Source organism: Brassica oleracea, chromosome C6 (assembly GCF_000695525.1).
Source record: "Brassica oleracea var. oleracea cultivar TO1000 chromosome C6, BOL, whole genome shotgun sequence".
In the NCBI taxonomy this organism is placed as follows: domain Eukaryota; kingdom Viridiplantae; phylum Streptophyta; class Magnoliopsida; order Brassicales; family Brassicaceae; genus Brassica; species Brassica oleracea.
This window is the reverse complement of record NC_027753.1, coordinates 37,843,505-37,863,189: the sequence shown is the minus strand read 5'-3', so window position 1 is coordinate 37,863,189 and position 19,685 is coordinate 37,843,505. Positions and strand designations below refer to the sequence as shown.

At 38.0% G+C, this 19,685-nt stretch overlaps 5 protein-coding genes across 5 annotated transcripts; 4 read left to right on the top strand and 1 right to left on the bottom strand.

Annotated features, from left to right (window-relative positions):
• Positions 1–2,216: 2,216 nt before the first annotated feature.
• LOC106300870 (dehydrin ERD14) lies at positions 2,217–3,274 on the top strand. The gene is made up of 2 exons (XM_013737126.1): positions 2,217–2,652; positions 2,796–3,274. Exons 1-2 carry the CDS (start codon positions 2,374–2,376, stop codon positions 3,102–3,104), a joined length of 588 nt encoding a protein of 195 aa, XP_013592580.1. The 5' UTR covers positions 2,217–2,373; the 3' UTR covers positions 3,105–3,274.
• Positions 3,275–4,136: 862 nt separating this feature from the next.
• LOC106300224 (cytoplasmic tRNA 2-thiolation protein 1) lies at positions 4,137–6,533 on the top strand. The gene is given in 11 exon segments (XM_013736324.1): positions 4,137–4,363; positions 4,566–4,680; positions 4,766–4,908; positions 4,993–5,025; positions 5,028–5,125; positions 5,127–5,243; positions 5,352–5,444; positions 5,688–5,746; positions 5,809–5,875; positions 5,965–6,076; positions 6,172–6,533. Coding segments are annotated over 11 exon segments (1,110 nt in total). The 5' UTR covers positions 4,137–4,264; the 3' UTR covers positions 6,346–6,533.
• Positions 6,534–8,555: 2,022 nt separating this feature from the next.
• On the top strand, positions 8,556–11,759 carry LOC106300223 (L-ascorbate oxidase homolog). The gene is made up of 7 exons (XM_013736323.1): positions 8,556–8,817; positions 8,909–9,018; positions 9,581–9,851; positions 10,123–10,568; positions 10,645–11,010; positions 11,183–11,261; positions 11,348–11,759. The coding sequence occupies exons 1-7, from the start codon at positions 8,677–8,679 to the stop codon at positions 11,558–11,560; spliced, it is 1,626 nt and encodes a 541-aa protein (XP_013591777.1). The 5' UTR covers positions 8,556–8,676; the 3' UTR covers positions 11,561–11,759.
• A 312-nt stretch (positions 11,760–12,071) lies between these two features.
• Positions 12,072–14,731, top strand: LOC106300265 (enoyl-CoA hydratase 2, peroxisomal). The gene is made up of 11 exons (XM_013736374.1): positions 12,072–12,318; positions 12,401–12,423; positions 12,581–12,686; positions 12,932–13,002; positions 13,097–13,169; positions 13,386–13,425; positions 13,602–13,674; positions 13,762–13,912; positions 14,003–14,073; positions 14,170–14,343; positions 14,434–14,731. Exons 1-11 carry the CDS (start codon positions 12,259–12,261, stop codon positions 14,519–14,521), a joined length of 930 nt encoding a protein of 309 aa, XP_013591828.1. The 5' UTR covers positions 12,072–12,258; the 3' UTR covers positions 14,522–14,731.
• LOC106300264 (prolyl endopeptidase) lies at positions 14,702–18,565 on the bottom strand. Its single transcript, XM_013736372.1, has 12 exons — positions 18,086–18,565; positions 17,743–17,962; positions 17,455–17,655; positions 17,289–17,359; positions 17,014–17,176; positions 16,256–16,849; positions 15,785–16,165; positions 15,629–15,704; positions 15,489–15,552; positions 15,261–15,396; positions 15,052–15,165; positions 14,702–14,962 (listed from the first exon to the last, which is right to left on the bottom strand). Exons 1-12 carry the CDS (start codon positions 18,415–18,417, stop codon positions 14,897–14,899), a joined length of 2,418 nt encoding a protein of 805 aa, XP_013591826.1. The 5' UTR covers positions 18,418–18,565; the 3' UTR covers positions 14,702–14,896.
• Between the last annotated feature and the right edge of the window lie 1,120 nt (positions 18,566–19,685).

Below are 19,685 nucleotides of genomic sequence, written 5' to 3'. Positions count from 1 at the left end.
ATCTCAGGTCAGCTCAATCTTCACAGGACAGAGAAGATGCGTACCGGAGAAAGTCTGAGCTCAGCTCTCAATATGAAGTTGTGTACGAATATAAAAAGACAACGACATCGACCCTGTATAAAAACAAAGCCAATGAAACGAATAGCATCAAGTACAACGGTAAGATTGTGCATAATAACATCTTCATTGTCAAGCTACAAAGAATCTATAAATCACAAACTACTACAAGCACAAAAGGTCTAGCGCATGTAATGCACTAGTATCGAATGTTGACTACGTGATCCGACTCTAACCCAAAGGCCCATGTTATGTTGGGCCTATTGAATTGTAATCGCTAAGGTTCATCTTCTTGGCTCATAGCAGTGAGCTGGTTACACCAAGTTGTAGATATAATATGAAAGCTTCTTTTATTTCATCAGAAGAATTCGCAATGCATTGATCGATTCTCGTGTCCATCAAATAAATTGAGTGATAAATATCGTTGAATATTCCTTGATTTGACAGCAAATAAGGCAGATATCATGTCCAGACGGGGGGTGAAAAGTAAAAGAAAATAGACACAAGATTAGCATACACAAATGATGCAATTAAGCACTTTGCTCTAAGCTTATAACTTTTGAAACTATACTATTTTCAAATATACACCAGTTTATCTTATACGTATAGATAGTTTTTTAAGTTTGATGGGTATATATATAACCAGATAAGTATGTATTATCACGAGAACGTCGGCTACAAGATATCGTTTTTGCTATCACCGAAAATATTATTCAAAGGATAAGGACAATAAAAGACGACGACCAATCAAGAATTGAAAGAGATCGGTTTGTCTGATATGTGTGTTGGTATGTCACGGTGGTTCGCGAAACGTCTTTGATTCAAAGTTTAGAGGAGCGGGTATAATGATGTGGCACGTCGTGTTCATCCTTTATAATGGAACACGGTTCATTTTTATTTTAGGCCAATCTAAAGAGAAGATGGATCACTGATTACCATCTGTCCTTTACTCCTTTCTGATGTTATAGTTTTGTTTATCAATTAGGTAAAAAATGACATTCCCACTCGTTAACACATCTCATTATATTAAGAAGTCCAAGTAATCGTATGCTCATTTGTTTCCCCTTATGTTCATCATAGATTTACATTTAAGTTTAACTTAGAAAATCGTATAGTTTTTCTTAACAAACCGTATAAGTTGGAAAACACACAACCTTGTTCATAGATGAGATTACGAAAACCTTGTTCACGTTTGGAAACCAACTTCCTGAACTGGTTGATTCCTAGCGTGATAAGACTACGAATCCTTTACCAAAAAAAACTTGCACGTAATTTTTTTTTTTGTAACGCTTAATATGGAAAACTGAATAAACGTTATTAATTTCCCCAAAATTCATCATTTCTATGCTACAATTATCTTCCAACGGGGCATCAGTTTTTTTTTTTTTAATAAGTCAGGTGGACCCACACCACCGACATCACGTCATTTACGCCAATCAGTACACGTTTTTGGGACCTACGCTAGGACACACTTCCACGTTAAATTGACACGTGTTGTTATCTTATTGCTTGGTATCACTTTACCCTCTGTCTCCTTTTTTTTTTCTTCTTTATGTCTAAATTCGTCCTTCCCTGTTATGACCGTTGATTTGCCGCTACTAACGTTCACCGTCCGATTTTCTGATTTACATTAATGCTTGACACATGTATCTCCATCATGGGTAATTAAATCGTTAGTACTCTTTCCTTTCAATTCTACCCATTTTTTCTGAAATGTTCAGTTTCATCCCTATTATTTTGATTCGTAATTATGAAAACCCGAAACTTCTAGATTTTTTGTATTAAGGGGATATATCTTAAATCTGTTTTTCAAGTTTGTGGAATTTTTACTCTTTAAACTATCTGATTTTGTTATTTAACAAACTTTAAAATAGTAAAAAACCTAATTAAATTGTTATATCCAGACCAATTAGCTCCCAATTTACTTTTTTTAATTTTGGCTAAGTCTATCTAGTTAACATTCTTATCCAATTTTCTGTTGTTGTTTTAGCTATCCACTAAATTTATTTAATATACAATGGCCTCCTACACGTAAGCAAACTTTTGATGATTAATTATTGAATTCTTCGTAATATATTTGATCAAAAGAAAAAGAGGTAGGGCCGTTTTGTAATTTATCTATAGTTTATATATTTTTTCGAAATAAAAAATGATCATATAGCGTGAAATCCGCGTAGAGTTAGTCCTCACACACACTATAAAACGCACTTTCCCGTCACCTATTTTCTCACTCGCCTCTTACAAATCATCTTAAGTATACTTTGATCGTTTCGTATTCTCTCATCGACAGAGCAAACCAAACTCTTTTTAATAACCATGGCAGAAGAAACCAAGAACGTTCACGAGCATGAGGCACCTAAGGTAGCCACCGAGGAATCATCAACGGCCACCGGCGAGGTTACAGACCGTGGACTGTTCGATTTCTTGGGGAAGAAGAAAGATGAAACGAAACCAGAGGAGACCATCGACTCTGAGTTCGAGCAAAAGGTTCACATCTCAGAGCCCGTGCCTGAGGTTAAACACGAGGAAGAAGGAGAAGAGAAGAAACATAGTCTCCTCGAGAAGCTTCACCGCAGCGACAGCTCTTCTAGCTCCGTAAGTTTATATTATATGATCATTAAAATATATTTTGAAAGATTCGGACATAATCTATATGTGTTGTGTTAGATCTTGTCCGTTGATGTTTTTTTTTTTTTTGAAACACAACTATAACAAGTATATGGTTTCGTTTCCGACAGTCAAGCGAGGAAGAGGGTGAAGATGGTGTGAAGAGGAAGAAGAAGAAGGACAAGAAGAAGGTAACTACTACTGAAGGAGAGGTGAAGACAGAGGAGGAGAAGAAAGGGTTTATGGATAAGCTGAAGGAGAAGCTTCCAGGACACGGGAAGAAGCCTGAAGACGCTTCACCCGCACCGGTTGTTGCTCCTCCGGTGGAGGAAGCGCATCCGGCGGAGAAGAAGGGGATCTTGGAGAAGATTAAGGAGAAGCTTCCAGGGTACCATCCCAAGACCGTAGAGGAGGAGAAGAAGGATAAGGATGATCATTAAAGATATGAATGATGATGATGATGATGTGTTCTGTTGTGTTGAATGATATGATCATCTTTTGCTTTTGTGTTGTTGAAGTTTGTTGGCTTTTTTAATTTCTTTGTTGTGTTTCTTTTGTTATGTTTGTATATGGTTTTCAAGGTGTTTTAATGGTATGATTATTTGATTTAGATGCCCATATATTCATTAGGATAATGATCTAACTTCCCTGTGTATTGTTCTTAGTCGTACACATGACCCCATCTTGACTAACTAAGCTCTTATAATTGAAAGATAGAATCAAAGTTCTGTACTATTTATGAAGTTAAATGCGTTGGTATAAAAGCAACATGACCCGCAACAATCATGACTTCTAGTGGTTGATTTGGCCATTGCGATTGACATAATTGCACAAAACGTATAAAGTGAAAGCGAAATGAATGAGGTTTGATATGAACAAATGAGATAAGAATCAGTGAAACACAGCCAAGAAACGTCGTTTCACTTTTGTATTCACTATAGTGAAAGCTTGGGCGTTCGAGAGCCGTCGGTTTCGATTCTGATTTTTGGATTGGTAATATGCTCATAAGTCTGGATTTTAGTAATTATTGGTTCGGACTCGTTTTGGTTCCTTTCAAGTTCGGTTTAGATCGGATTGTAACCAATATTGTAAACTATCCAAAGAAAAAAAAATTATAACCTGAAAATTTGACAAAAAAAAATTTAAAATATATAAATTATTCATAAATCTAATTAAAAATTAGTTAAACTATCTAAACTAGTTTCGGATATATTCGAATACTAGTTCGGATTTTGATTCGGTTCGGTTCGAGTTATACCTAGACCCTAAAGTACTAAATTCATAAGTCACGTTCGGATATTTTTATATAGCGGTTTGGACCTGGTTTTGGTTTTTTCGGTTCGGGTTTTGATAGTTACTTCGGCTTCGGATTAAACTCCCGTGCTAGTCATGTGGTTCAAATAGTTTTGTAGTCTTATAATGGGCCTCTATTAATGGGCCAAAAAAATCATTAGGCAGAAAATAGCCACTAAGTAATCAGGTAGAGAGAACTCGCGAAAACGTCGTCGTTCTGAGATATCACTCCATTGTAGGTTGGTTTAACCGGCACGAGCTTCTCGCCGCCGGCAAGTAAACCCCCGAGTTTCATTCCACCGGTGACATGGAGAAAGGCGAAGCGAAGAGCAAGAAACCTCCTCGTCTCTGCTGCATCTGTAACGAGAGACGACCCGTCCTCAAAAGACCCAAAACCCTTCAACAAGTAATCTCACCTCACTTCTCTCTGTTTTTTTTCCATTGATTTAGAGTTCTCAATCCATGTGGTTCGATAAAGATTCGAACTTTGAATCCCTCGGCTGTGTTTATTAATCAAGTTTTACTTTGTTAATGTAAAGCTTAGAACTTGAAAAAAAAAGTTTTAGTTTCTCAGTCTCTTGCTACTTGTTGGTGTGGTCGCTCAAAAGATATGCAGATAGTGCTTTTACGAGGTGTTCGAGGAGGAGATTCACCAAGCCATCGTCAAGAACCGGCTGTTCAAATCCGGAGAGCGTGTTGCTATAGGCGCCTCCGGTGGAAAAGGTTAAATCTTTTTACCTTTTGGAAGATGATTCCGACAGTTAAACTAAACTGTATGAAAGCTTTGTGTGTGCTCCTGGTGGTGCAGATTCAACGGTGCTGGCTTATGTATTATCAGAGCTAAACAGACGCCATAGCTATGGGTTAGACCTCTTCCTTCTCTCCATTGATGAAGGGATCACAGGTTACCGTGATGATTCTCTCGAGACCGTTAAAAGAAACGAACTCCAAGTAAAAGCTTTTTTTTTTTTTGAATAGAAGAGTCTTTTTTTTTCATCTAAAGGATTCTTTTTTTTTTTGTTTTGGGGATTCTAGTATGGGTTGCCTCTTCAGATTCTTTCGTACAAAGAGATCTGTACGGATGGACGATGGATGATATTGTGAAGATGATCGGTCTGAAGAACAATTTACTTAGTTGTTTTTTTTTTTATAGTTTTCATGTTTTTCGTGAAGGCGCTTGATCGAGGAGCTGCGTTGTTGAAAGTAGATAAGCTGGTGACTGGACATAACGCAGATGATATAGCTGAAACGGTTCTCTTGAACATACTTAGAGGAGATATCGCTAGGTATGTTTGTTTGTTTCTTGTGATTGTAGATTGAGTCGGTGCACATCGATCACTACAGGTGAAGATTGAGTCGGTGCACATCGATCACTACAGTTGGGGGGTTTGTAGATTGAGTCGGTGCACATCGATCACTACAGGTGAAGACGGTCCAATTCCAAGGTGTAAACCTTTCAAATATACATACGAGAAGGAGATTGTTATATATCCTTTCTTACTCCAAAACCTCAGTGAATGTAGGCTCTGAGATTTTGGGGGCTATAAACGGTTTAAGAAGGATTTCAATAATTTGGAGGTTTAAGTTTTTTTATTTTACAAATTTAGGGGGTCTATTTATAATATAATTTTTTTCGAAAATTTTGGGTGCTTGAAGCAAATGTTTCATCCGGCTTGGGCTGTTATATGTCAAACATAAAATATTGTGAAACCTTAACTTAGTAGCCACACGTATGCTTATTTCAAGAAGTTAGACTACTTCTCAACCGAATATAAGTTTCACTACTAGTGTTCTCTACTAGCTGAATGCATATGTTATGAGAGCTGATTGATTGGTTTATTGTGGTTGCAGGTATATACTCTCCTAATGCTTATCGTGGGTTCGCACGTGAGTTCATCAAAGACTTGGAAAGACTAAGGTTCGTTGTTCAAACTTTATGCTGTTTTATATTCGTCATAACCAGATGAGAAACTAAGTCTTTAACTTGTATTATAAATAAACTTTTAGGCCAAGAGCTATTCTGGATATCATTAAATCCGGTGAAGACTTCAGAATTGCGACGACCACAAAAATGCCTGAGCAAGGGACGTGTGAGCGTTGCGGCTACATTTCTAGCCAGGTGAGAGATTTTTTTTGCAAAAATAAAGACCTTTCTGTTAAGGTGAGATTGAATTTGTTTTTCTTGAATGAACAATGAGTAAAATGATGATGTAGAAATGGTGCAAAGCGTGTGTGTTGTTGGATGGATTGAACCGTGGTTTGCCTAAGATGGGCATTGGAAGAGCTCGAGGAGGAGGTGTAAACGGTGTTGATCACAAGAAGGAAACAAAGGCTGGATCTACTGTGAAATCTCTTGAGAGCAAGCAATGTGGATCTCTGGATTTCTAAATTTTGAGAGAAATGGTCTAAAAATGCAGAAACTGGTTCTGTATAGAAGAAAATGTTAAAATACATCATTGTTTGTTAGTGATTATTGAAATTTTTACTACATTGATGATCCAGCTGGTCAACTTGACTAAACTCAATCCAGCCTGGTTTTGACAATCATGCATTAAATGTTCCACTCAAGTCTTCTGGTTTGAAATTTAAAAACTGCTTACTACTTTTTCGGCTTTGCAACAATCTAGTTATACGACGCCGTTGCTCGGTCTAATCACTGTACTATGTAGGCGAATGTTGTCCACACATGGAACACTTCATCCATGCATGTTCCTTATTACATTTACAGCCACTGTTACGTAGTTTAACGCGTTTTGCATCTCTTTTGCATATATAATTTTTGTGGTTATCATTGTCATCTTTTTGAAGTGTTGTCATTTATGCAGAGGCCTATCAGTATCAACTTTATTCCATAACTATTATTAACATGTTGTGGACCCCACTGGCACATTCAAATTGCCCTGACCCGTCGCTTGCTCCACCCAATTATATTTTTCTTTATAGCAGAACTCTATTTAGTAATTAAAATGTTATTTTTTTCTATTTACTTTACCTTGATTATTGGAGATTTAATTTGACGATAGTGCTAATGACTCACATAAGAAAGAAAAAAAGTGCGTATTTATTGGCGACAAATCCGGAAAATGTAAACGCAAGGAAGTCTAATGTCCTAATTTTTTCCTTCGATTGCTTTGTCACTTCTTTGATTTATGGTTTCACCATGTGGTTTTAGATTCACTCAAAGCCAAAACTTGAGAATAGCAACTGAAGAAAATACTCTGCACTCCAGAAGAACGAAGTTGGAGAAAATGGAAAATAACCTATGATATGCCAAAGACATTAATACTTGACTTCCAAAATACATTTGATCTTGTAACCAGGAATGGGCCCTCTCTTCATCTTCTAGTAGCTATAAAGAGCAAACAAGAACCAAAAAAGAGGATAAAACGATATTATTCCATATCCGAATTATTAATAGAGGCATAGTATAAAGGAAATATATAACTTTAGATGGCCTATTTATTTGTAGCTTTTGTGTGTGTGTGTGTGTTATCTTCGTTCTGAAGTTTATGTTCATGTTTGTCACACTTTTTATAATCAATTTGTCAAATATTTAGTCTAGGCGGTTAGTTGTGTCATCTTTTTCTTTTTGTTGTTGCTTAATTGATAAAGCATTGCACTAGGATGTTTGTCTCCAAATCCATATTTGAAAACGTTCCTTAAAACAATAGATTTTACTAAAAGAATGTTCTCAAACAAATAATTTTAGATTTTCTAATACAGATTAAGAAATAATTACAATTCCTTATAATTTTTATATCAAACAATTTGATATAACTCCAAATCAATAACAATTCACAAATATAATAATTGTCTATTTTAATATCTTTAATTAATAGTAATTAATAACATGTGCATTAAAAACTTCAAAAAAATTATCTTTGAAAACAACAAAAGGTTTTTTTTTTTGGAAAAGAAAAGAGTTGAGTAAGAGATTGTAAAAACGCCATGTTGTGTCCTACACTCCTAAACTACCACAGATTTCCCTCTAAAACAGTCAATGGTTAGTTAATACGAACGACTAAAGATAACAAAAATGTTCTATTCCTTCCGTTTCAATATAGATGATGATTTAGAAAGTTTGTTTTGTTTTAATTTACATGAAGTTTTGAGATTTTAAGGAAGTTTTAAAATTTTAAAGTTAATTTTAACTTTATTGGAAACTGTTCAACCAATTAGATTTTACAGTCTTTTTTATAATTGGTTAACTGATTTTAAAATTATATCTTTAAAATATTTTTCTAGGAAAATATAATTTTTTTAATCTTTGTGCAATATTACGAAACATTAAGTATCATGGATGGAGTATTTGTTTTATCAATCACCAGTTTGCCAACAAAAACAACCCAATAGTTAATCAATCACTTAACAAAAGTTTACCACAAATATTCGTTAGTCCTAATAATTATGATTTCTCCTTTAATTTTTTTTTTTTGTTTTTAATGCACAAGGCATAGAAGAATGGGCAAGTTGCTTATTAGCCATGTGGATTGTGGGAGACAAATACAGATTTCAAAGTAACACAGAGTCGCTCGTGGGTCCAGCCACCGACACTGACCTTTGTTTTCTTCTCTCTTATTCGTTCCCCTCTTGCTACTGTTTAATCTCTTTTATATACGTTCCCCCGCTTCTCTCCTTCACCCCTAGACTCAAATCTGTGTACATGTAAGAGCCAGAGATCACGCCAAGAAAATACCTTTCTTCATTCACCAAAAAAACATGGTGGCCAATGCCTCACTCGCCGCCGCATTAATCGTCGGCTTTGCGCTTCTCTTCGCCGTCACGGCGGAAAGTCCGTACAGGTTCTTCGAATGGAACGTCACTTACGGTGATATCTACCCACTCGGTGTTCGCCAGCAGGTACAGTACTAATATTAAATTTATACCAAGTCTTCGGTTTGGTTTAGATCCGGTTTTATAGCTGCGGATCTCACATTTTTTTCCGGTTTAGGGTATTCTGATCAACGGGCAGTTTCCGGGACCGGACATTCACTCCGTTACTAATGACAATCTCATCATTAACGTCTACAATAGCCTCGACGAACCTTTCCTCCTTTCATGGTAAATATCATTCTAAATCTAAACCATTTGCAAATCTGTTACAACGATACAATACTATTAGTTAAAAATAGATAATATAATTACTGTTAAACACTGAAGTCCGTCTTTGTCTGATTGATAGTAGTAGTTAGTCGGCCACTAGTTTTTATTGGTTCGTGAATAGTTTTTTTGCTTTTTTTAGTAATGACGTAAAAATAAAACGTGCTTGTAAGAAAAAGACAATGAAGTACGTAAGAATTTTTGTTTTGTCTACATTCATGTCGGACTCGGTCCACAAAATAAATGGCTTACCCACATACGACATAATTAGTTGGGTAATTAGGGTTAAATTCAACTAAAGACAGACTTTATTAAATAATTTCTGCATGGGGTGTTACAGTGACTTGTGAACTACATTTTCAGACATTTACTTGTGGGGAAGTGGTCCATCACCTTACCAAAGTATTAGCTGTATCCGCATCAATTCGATCTTAAAGCACACTTCTCCAGACAAGGCCTAGATCAACAATTCATAATACTTTTGGGGTTAAAAACTAATATTTTGAAAATAATAATTTTGAAGGAATGGAGTTCAACAGAGGAGGAACTCGTACGTGGATGGAGTGTACGGCACGACTTGCCCTATCCCGCCGGGACAGAACTACACTTACATTCTTCAAGTGAAGGATCAGATCGGAAGTTTCTACTACTTCCCTTCTCTCGCTTTCCACAAAGCCGCCGGTGGTTTTGGTGGCCTCCGTATCCTCAGCCGTCCTGGTATCCCAGTCCCTTTCGCTGACCCTGCCGGAGATTACACAGTTCTCATCGGAGACTGGTACAAATCTAACCACACGGTAAGTAATTATTGCGAGGTTGACCCTTCCACAAGGCAGGGCCTAACCTATTATGAATGTAAACATTTTTAGATTATTAAAAAGGGGTTTTTGATAAATATAATATAGCATTCATTCAAAAATAAATAAAAAGAGTAAATAAATAAATAAAAATTCGATAATTTGAATATCTTTGCGAAATAAGTATAATAACTCTTTAATATTTAGAGGTTTTGCTTCTTGTTCTTGTTTTAAAAAAATTTATGTGAGTTTTTTTATTTTGTTTCTGTAGGATTTGAAGGCACAGCTTGATAGTGGTAGGAAGCTTCCTTTACCAGATGGTATCCTCATCAACGGCCGTGGAAGTGGTGCCACTCTCAATGTTGAACAAGGCAAGACATACAGGTTGAGAATATCCAATATAGGGCTACAACACTCTCTCAACTTCCGCATTCAGAACCACAAGATGAAAGTGGTTGAAGTGGAAGGGACTCACACTCTTCAGACTACTTTCTCTTCTCTCGATGTTCACGTTGGTCAGTCTTACTCGGTTCTTGTGACCGCCGACCAGCCTGCACAGGATTATTACGTGGTGGTCTCTTCTAGGTTTACCTCGGATGTCTTGACCACCACTGGTGTTCTCCGTTACAGTGGTTCTGCTGGTGGTGTGTCTGGACCTATTCCTGGTGGACCAACCGTACAAATAGACTGGTCTTTGAACCAGGCTCGAGCCATCAGGTACCTTACTTGCTGGACAAGAAATCTTGATTCTTGGCTTTTTATCTAAATATGTTATTATGTTTTTGTGTTTTAGAACTAACCTTACGGCGAGTGGACCAAGGCCAAACCCACAAGGATCATACCACTACGGTATGATAAACACCACAAGAACTATCAGACTCGCTAGCTCTGCTGGTCAAGTCAATGGGAAGCAACGATACGCTGTGAACAGTGTATCGTTTAATCCGGCAGACACTCCTCTGAAACTCGCGGACTACTTCAAGATCGACGGTGTTTACAGAGTTGGAAGCATACAGAGCCAACCCACTGGTGGAGGAATCTACCTCGACACGTCTGTTATGCAGACCGATTACAGAACCTTTATTGAGATTGTGTTCGAAAACTCTGAGGATATTGTCCAGAGTTGGCATCTTGACGGTTACTCTTTCTGGGTTGTTGGGTAAGTGTCTTTCTTTTATACCTTAAACTATAATATATCATTGTGTCAAAAAAAAAAACTATAATATATCCATGGAAAACACAATAATATATTATTTTGTTATATTTTACATGGTATGGTGATATTCTCGACCTCCCAATATAAACTGGACTAACGTCATTTTGTGATATAGGATGGACGGTGGGCAATGGACTCCTGATAGTAGGAACGAGTACAATCTACGTGATGCAGTAGCTCGCTGCACCGTTCAGGTAAACTTACAGTAAAAGCTAGTAATTTAAGCATGTTTTTGACAAAATGTGAACCATTGGATTCATCTTTTTTTATTGATCTATAGGTGTATCCGAGTTCATGGACGGCTATATACATTGCACTGGACAACGTAGGGATGTGGAATCTAAGGTCCGAGTTTTGGGCAAGGCAATACTTAGGACAACAGTTCTATCTACGTGTCTACACAACTTCCACTTCTCTTAGGGATGAGTACCCAATCCCCAAGAACGCTCTTCTTTGCGGTAGAGCTAGTGGTCGTAGCACCAGACCGCTTTGAATTGTGGAGAGATAAGAGAGATGGTCAACCAAACCAGCTGATTCGTTCTCGATGAGTGTTTTCTTGTTTTATTCATTCTTCATTTTGCTAATGAATGGAAGAGTTGTTGTCAAATCATTATGTCAGTTTGTAACGATCTCAGCTCGAGGTCTCAATTCTTATTCTTTCTTTTTATATAAAAAATAACTTTGGAGGGAAACTTTATTTGATATAGTTATATAGTTCTATTTCTATCATAAGCCTTACTAGCGTAGTATATTACATTTTGTTTAACAAGCCAAGACAAGAATACAATCTAAATAGTGCAGGATAAGTATCAAATGAGCAGATAACATACAATAGTAGCGTGACCACTAGACTAATAACCACTAGACTAAATGCTCAGTGATATGAGAATAACAGATTACGTTTACGACTAAAACCTATACGTTGTTCTTTTCCTCTGCTTTGTCTGAATGAGTGAGGCAGAGAAATTTACAATGATGCATATAACGCAATAGATAATTTTGAAAATATTAAATACTATCTTCGAGTAAAGTGTATCGGGATTTGAATTTCCAGTGGTCACATAAAACGACACCGTTCGAATATCATTTTTATTGTTAACTGTCTTATCTAAAAATCATTGAGCACAAAAGAGCATTAATCAGGTAAGTCTACACACGGAAGCTAAACTCTGATCCTGATCGGCGGAGAAGATGGCGAGTAGCGATTCTGAATTCAACCCCGATCTGCTCCTCGCTCACAAGCTTCCCGAGGTTTGTTTCCGTTTCACTTTCTTTTATACGATCGAGACGGAGCTTGATCCTTGTAAATCTCACTTTCTTCTTTTGATCGCAGACGCGTTCCACCTACAACGAAAGGTTTGCATCTTCTTTCTCTGTGTGTTTTGTATTGGTGATGGATCATAGATGATTGAGAAAACTCGATTGCGCCAATTGCTATTTGGACTTTGAGATAGTTAAGAGGAACAGAGAGATCTATTGATTTTGATTGCTTGTGGTGGTTAATTAAAAATAGAGATGTAGCAATCTATGCTTTGGGAGTAGGAGCTTGTGGCCAAGATGCTGTTGATTCCGTTGAGCTCAAGTTTGTCTATCACGAGAACGGCCAGGAACATGTCCAGGTATCTATTAGCGTATATGATAGTATGGTTCAATGTTGGTTCATTGGTTAATTGTGAAATGGTGATTGAGTCTGTAAACCGGATTAAACCGGAGTCTAGTTACTACAGTATATAAAGAACGTTGTGACAGAAAGATCAATAACAGTAAAGCATTTCATCATTTTGACTTCTGTCTTCTTGAGCTTTGCTATTAGCATCATTGCTTTTCTTGAGTTAATAGATGTTACTTGCTATAATTTGTATAGGTTCTACCAACTTTTGTTTCACTGTTTTCACTTGGATCTCTTACTGATGGACTGGATTTGCCAGGTTTTAAGTAAGCTGTTTTTTTGTTTTGTTTTTTTTTTGAGGTTTTGCATCGTAATATAAGACATGATGATGATGTTGTTTTGGTGTATCTTGTATGTAAGGTATGATCCTAGTCTCCTGTTGCATGGACAGCAGTACATTGAAGTATACAGGCCATTACCTTCCAAGGCTTCTGTAAGTATATTACCGCCCTTGTATATATACACACATGACTTGTATAAATAAGTTCTGTGATTCTTCCCTCATCTTCAGGATTTTTATTTGTTCACTGGTACTCTAGTAACATTGGTTTCAGGGGTTGTGAGAGATTCTATACCAGGCTTCTTCTATTTTCCAAAGTAGCATATGCATATGCTTCATTTTTCTGATTGAAGTTTTTTTTTAACGCAGTTAATTAACAAAGTAAGCCTAGCTGGATTGCAGGACAAAGGTATTATCCACTAGTGTTTTTGGTTTGTGCGTCACCTTTACTTAGCCAGTTAGCCCTAACTTCGAGAGAAAATGAGATTCTTTGGTTATGCATTCAGCATTGAGAATAGTAGATTTAAGGCTTTTTGAGTCAATCTTTTGTATTCTCTCTCTCTCTCTCTCCTGACGATCTTATAGGTAAAGCAGCTATCCTTGAAATAGAAACCAGAAGTTACGAGCAAGGTTCAGATGAACTGTTATGCATGAATCGGTAATGATGTATCTAGAAGCACCCTTTTTTTTCCTGGGAGTTTTAGCTTCGAAACTCGGGAACTAATTTGGGACCTTAATTCCGCAGGACGACTGTGTTTTTACGAGGAGCTGGGGGTTTCTCAAATTCATCTCAGCCATTTTCTTACAAAAACTATCCAAGTAACCAGGGCTTAGCTGTGAAAATCCCCCAAACACAACCCTCCGCAGTGTGCGAAGAGCGCACCCAACCATCACAGGCAAGTTGATAGTGTAAAAATCTTGTTTGCATTAGTTTTGTTCATTGAGGTTTACTTTGCTAACTCCTGTACATTTATATTTATCTGCAGGCATTGCTCTATAGGCTCTCTGGTGACTATAACCCTTTGCATTCAGATCCAAACGTTGCAAAACGTGCCGGGTTAGTTAACCACTTCTTTAGCTACTAATTCAGATCAGTTTAAGTTTATGTATACTCGCAACTGACACCTGTTTCTTCGACTTATGCTGAATGAAGATTCCCACGCCCGATATTGCATGGACTTTGTACGCTCGGGTTTGCAATAAAGGCAATCATCAAGTGTATATGCAACGGTGACCCAAGTGCTGTCAAAACCATATCTGGAAGATTCCTCGCGACTGTTTTCCCTGGTGAAACTCTGATAACCGAGATGTGGCTCCAAGGCTTGAGGTAGAGTTTTGCTCTCTCTCTCTCTCTCTCACATGTATTGTTCTATATCACAAAAGCAAAAGCTGAACTTAGCTTTCCATGTATTTACAGGGTTATATATCAGACCAAAGTGAAGGAAAGGAACAAAGCTGTGTTATCTGGTTATGTTGATATTCGTGGTTTGTCATCCTCTCTTTAAGAAGTTTCCTCTCCTAAGTTGTCCTTCTAAGGACTGGCATACAGTTACACTTTAAAGACTCTTGAAGCTTGCTTGTTGGAAACAGCTATAAATAAATAGTACCTTTTTTGCATTCTTGATGTTTGTATCACGTGTTGGCTGTTGTAAATGTGGTGAAACAGAAGATGCAAATGTGCTCAATGAAGTAATAAACTTTGTTGACTTGGTCCATGTTCTTGGTAAATATCAAAAAGTCATAACAGACTCGTAAAGCCTGAACGAAAAGCTGAAAATTGTTAAAAGAACTGTTTAAATGTAACTCATACAAAATCCATTTTTGGACAGAACAAACAGAGAAAGATCTCTGGTGCCGGCAGGTAAGGAATTTGTGTTGTTTTACTCGGTCCATGGAGCATTCACCATCTTTGCCATGAACGAATAACGATCAGCCGCCTCATCAATCTGTTTAACATTTTCAAAATCAGTTAGCCATGGAAACTGTATGTTACATGATGTAAAAAACTAGGCATTGAGAATTCTGTCATTATTACCATCTTTTTGGTTGGGCGACCAGCTCCGTGGCCGGCCTTCACTTCTATACGACCAGTTATGGGGTTTGTCTGTGGGCTATTCTCTAAGCTTGTGCACAGCACGTGCTGCAACGTCTGCAACATGTATACGAGTTAACAATATGCATCGCAAACTCCTTAAGAAAAGAGTCAAAATCAAACGTTAAAAATAAAAGCATGTGGAAACGGACCGAAAGCAACTTCAATGAGTGAAGAGGCACGACTCTGTCATCGTGATCAGCTGTCAGTAACATGGTTGATGGGTACTGAACTAAAGTACCGGTTTGTTGCTCCCATGGCCTCTTCACATTATGTAGAGGCGAGTACCTTTTGTATTCACACCCAATTTGTAACTTTGTATCAGTATTGGGAGACATATCAGCATAACATCGAATAACATATATTTTAACCAAACTCACTTTATCAGCCAATGAAACTCCTCTTCATTCTCGGAGCAACCATAGTCAGTAGTCCAGGCATGGCCTATGCATGCATTACATCTCTTGAGTTATGAATATATTAAAGAACCAAAAAAGAGAGTGGAGATAACTGATCTCACCTATGGTAAACTTGTGAAACCGTAGCATATCCATGACGCCCACGTGAGCCAAAGCACAACCATAAAGGTCTGGTCTCTGCACAGAATTAAAACCTTAACTCTAAGTGTGCCAACTAAACGAAATGATCAGCTTTCTATGCATCTGTGTAGACTTACCTGATTAATGCAAGCGCCGATCAGGAGTCCACCATTACTGCCGCCTTCGATACACAGCTTGCTGGGTTGTGTATAACCAGCGGACACGAGATACTCTGCCCCAGATATGAAGTCATCAAAGCAGTTCTGCTTGTTGGCAAGTGATCCCGCTTTGTGCCATTCCTCACCATACTCCCCACCACCTCGAATGTTTGCAATGCAGAAAACAGCACCGAGATGCTTGCTAAGCACAATGCGACTTGCGCTGAAAGATGGTGTTATGCTTATGTTAAAACCACCATATGCATAGAGTAAACATGGGTGTGATCCATCTAGCTTGATATCTTTTTTCGCCACAATGAACATTGGTATCTTCGTTCCATCCTTGCTGGGATAGAAGACCTATGAACAGGACCAAAAGCAACTCTTAACATACGCACAGCAAAAATAATTATGTAAGAAATAGGACGATGCTACAAGAAAATGTGTTACCTGAGTGGCTTGAAACGCCTCCCTGTCAAATCCGGGTACAGCGACCTCTCGGAATACCTTAACCTCTGGAGCTTCGTTGGCTAAGTCACACTTGTAAATCACACCGGGAGTGAGGAAGCTAGTAAAGCTAAAGAAGAACGTATTGTCTTTGCGCCGAGCAGAAACATCAGATACTGAACCAATATCTAGAGGTAATTGGTGAAGCAAAGAGCCAGATTTCATGTCCCTAATTTGCAGAATGTGCTTAACATCGCTCATATAGCATGTGACCAGTTGATTCCCATTGACTGCACAAGCCGACGCTAAGACATCCTTTTCATGTTCTCCAACAACATCAGTCCAGCTGTTTGGTTCCTTCAGATCAACCCGGACTAATTTGTACTTAGGCGCATCTTTATTTGTCAGGAAAGTAAACAGTGTCTCATCATTTGAGATAACATTATATTGTGCGTCAAGTGTGTCAACAAGCTTAATGAACGGAAGAAAACTGCTGCTTCCTCTGAAACTTTCAAGACCTCCAGAAAGTGAAGACAGATCGCAGTAGTACAATTTGTTGACAGGGTCACAACCCTCTTCAATGGTCATGATTAGAAACTGCATGAAGGTACAACATGATGATATATAAATGGGAGCCAAAAACTAACAACTGAAGTTCTGGATAAAAATAACTGATAAATAATACAGAACCAATAGGAAAAAGTGAGTTTAAGAGCTTAATCAAAAGTTAAAGAACCCAAGATAAGAACCGCTTGTGTTACCTTCCCATCGTCAGTGACTTCAACTCCGAACATATACTTGGGATTCTCAGAATCTCTCCAGCACAAGATATCTTGAGACTGATCTGTCCCAATGAAATGGTAATACAGCTCATGATACAGGTTGGAGTTAGTCTCAGTCCCAGCATCAATATCCTCTCCATCCCTGCAGAAGAAAAACAAATCAGACGCGCAGAGCAGCAAAACTACTTGAACTATACTAAAAGGCTTCTTCCAACACATCTTGTCCAGAAATAAAGTATTATATAGTGAATTACTTGGGGGCAGGGTAGCGACCATAGAAAAATCCTTTACTATCGTGCGTCCATGTAATCCCACTGAACTTAACCTGTTAAACAAAAGGATCAATAAAATATATCACACTATTGTTGGTCGAACTTTAATGATCAATACCACTAATCAGTACCGGCTTAATCACCATACCCACGATAAAGTATCAGGCTCCACTTTCTTATCTTCAATCTTGATCAGCTTAATCGTCACCCAGTCACTACCACTAGAACTAAGACCATAGGCCAAGTACTTAGCATCCTCGCTAACAGAAAAGGTGTTTAACGCCACAGTTCCATCATCACTAAGAGTGTTCGGATCAAGCAAAACTTCCGGCTCAGCGTCCAAATCATCCTGATCACAATAGCAATCAAAGTCAATGAGAAAACGAAGCTCAAGCTAAATGCCTATGTACTAATGATACAGAGCTCAACAAAGCACCTGCATATACAACACATCCTGGGCTTGTAAACCAGTGTTGTGGAAGTAAAAGTACTTATCCCCTCTCCTGAACGGCGACTCGTAGCGCGGGTGATCAAACAGAGCCGTTATATTCTCACGAAGCTTCCCCTTCGTTTCGCACTTGGCAAGCACGGAATCAGTCAGTTTCACTTGGCTATCGACGAACTCCTTCACTTCTTCAGCATCAGGATCCTCTAACCTATCGAATCACACAATCCATAACGAATCCAGGTATCATCAATCTCAAAGTCAAAATCCAAAAATGTGATTCAAAATCTCACAAACCTAAACGAATGCAGCCAGGTGAGAGCGAAACGCTTACCAACGATACGGATCTGTGATTTTGACGCCGTGATAATCCTCGACGACGGAATCATCGCGCCGAGCTGAAGGATAGTGTAGTAGCTCGCCTAGCACCGAAGAAGATCCCATGATCGCTGAGCTGGGACGGGAAGAAGAAGGCGACGAGCAATAACGACGAGAATTAGACACGCGTCGATTGGAGAAGGCTTCGTTGAGGAGGAGAAGAGAAGAAGAAGAAGATTTGCGTAAGATATTTATATGGAGGCGGCGCGTGAAGCGGAAATGGATTGCTGGGACTGTTACAAACGCGAGAATCTGAGAACGCGCGTGATGTGCAAACGCATTCAGCATCGGTCTTCTCTAGATTGATGCATAGGATGATGTGGAACTATATTTAAAAAGGCTTTAGTAGAACCCAAGGCCCATATTTACAACGACAAGGTGATATTAAGCTTGAGTCCATTATATAAAAGCCCATTAACACTCGTTTTTTTTGTGTTGAAACATGTAAACACTGGTGACACAGACTTTTCACCGTTTAGGCTTAACAGTAGGTTTTGGACTACCGCAATTTGTTTTCTTGTTTTTTGCATTAAATACTGTTCACGCAGTTTGCAGAAGACTAATCATACTCTACACGATAGACTCCCACATAGAAAGCAACTAATGGAGTCTTTGCGATTTGACTGAACGAGAGAATAGTAATATAATACTACTAATAACTTTGACCTACGTAACGGGAACGGTGAAACGGACTATAGCGTCACAGGAAATCGCGAGTCACGCGCGCATAGCTACGAAGCGTAGATATAATAAAGTTGGAAAAAAAAAAAAAAGTTGGAGATTGCCTTGAAAGGATGATTTAAATGGAACTGACACAGTTCCAATGATGAGGCTACTAGGGAAAGGTTTAGCTGAACTGTAAATTTTTCATTTATTATTTTCAATAGTATTTTTAAATTAAAGGTAAAGTATTGCTGGGTTTTTCCCTCATTAGCCCAAGACCCAAGAAGCCCAAAAAGAAGAAGAAATATCTAGAGAAAAATGGAGAAGGATGAAGAAGTGTGTAGAAAAGGAAGTGTGTAGAAGATGAAGTGTGTAGAAGATGAAGTGTGTAGAAGATGAAGTGTGTAGAAGATGAAGTGTGTAGAAGATGAAGTGTGTAGAAGATGAAGTGTGTAGAAGATGAAGTGTGTAGAAGATGAAGTGTGTAGAAGATGAAGTGTGTAGAAGATGAAGTGTGTAGAAGATGAAGTGTGTAGAAGATGAAGTGTGTAGAAGATGAAGTGTGTAGAAGATGAAGTGTGTAGAAGATGAAGTGTGTAGAAGATGAAGTGTGTAGAAGATGAAGTGTGTAGAAGATGAAGTGTGTAGAAGATGAAGTGTGTAGAAGATGAAGTGTGTAGAAGATGAAGTGTGTAGAAGATGAAGTGTGTAGAAGATGAAGTGTGTAGAAGATGAAGTGTGTAGAAGATGAAGTGTGTAGAACTAACTTGTAGTCTCCACTTACTAGTATAAATAGGGGTGCTTAGCACCATTTGTAATCATCCAAGAATCAAGAAAACAAAGAGAGAAAACATTTGTAAGAGAGAGTTCTCAAAACAAAATCTTTGTAAACC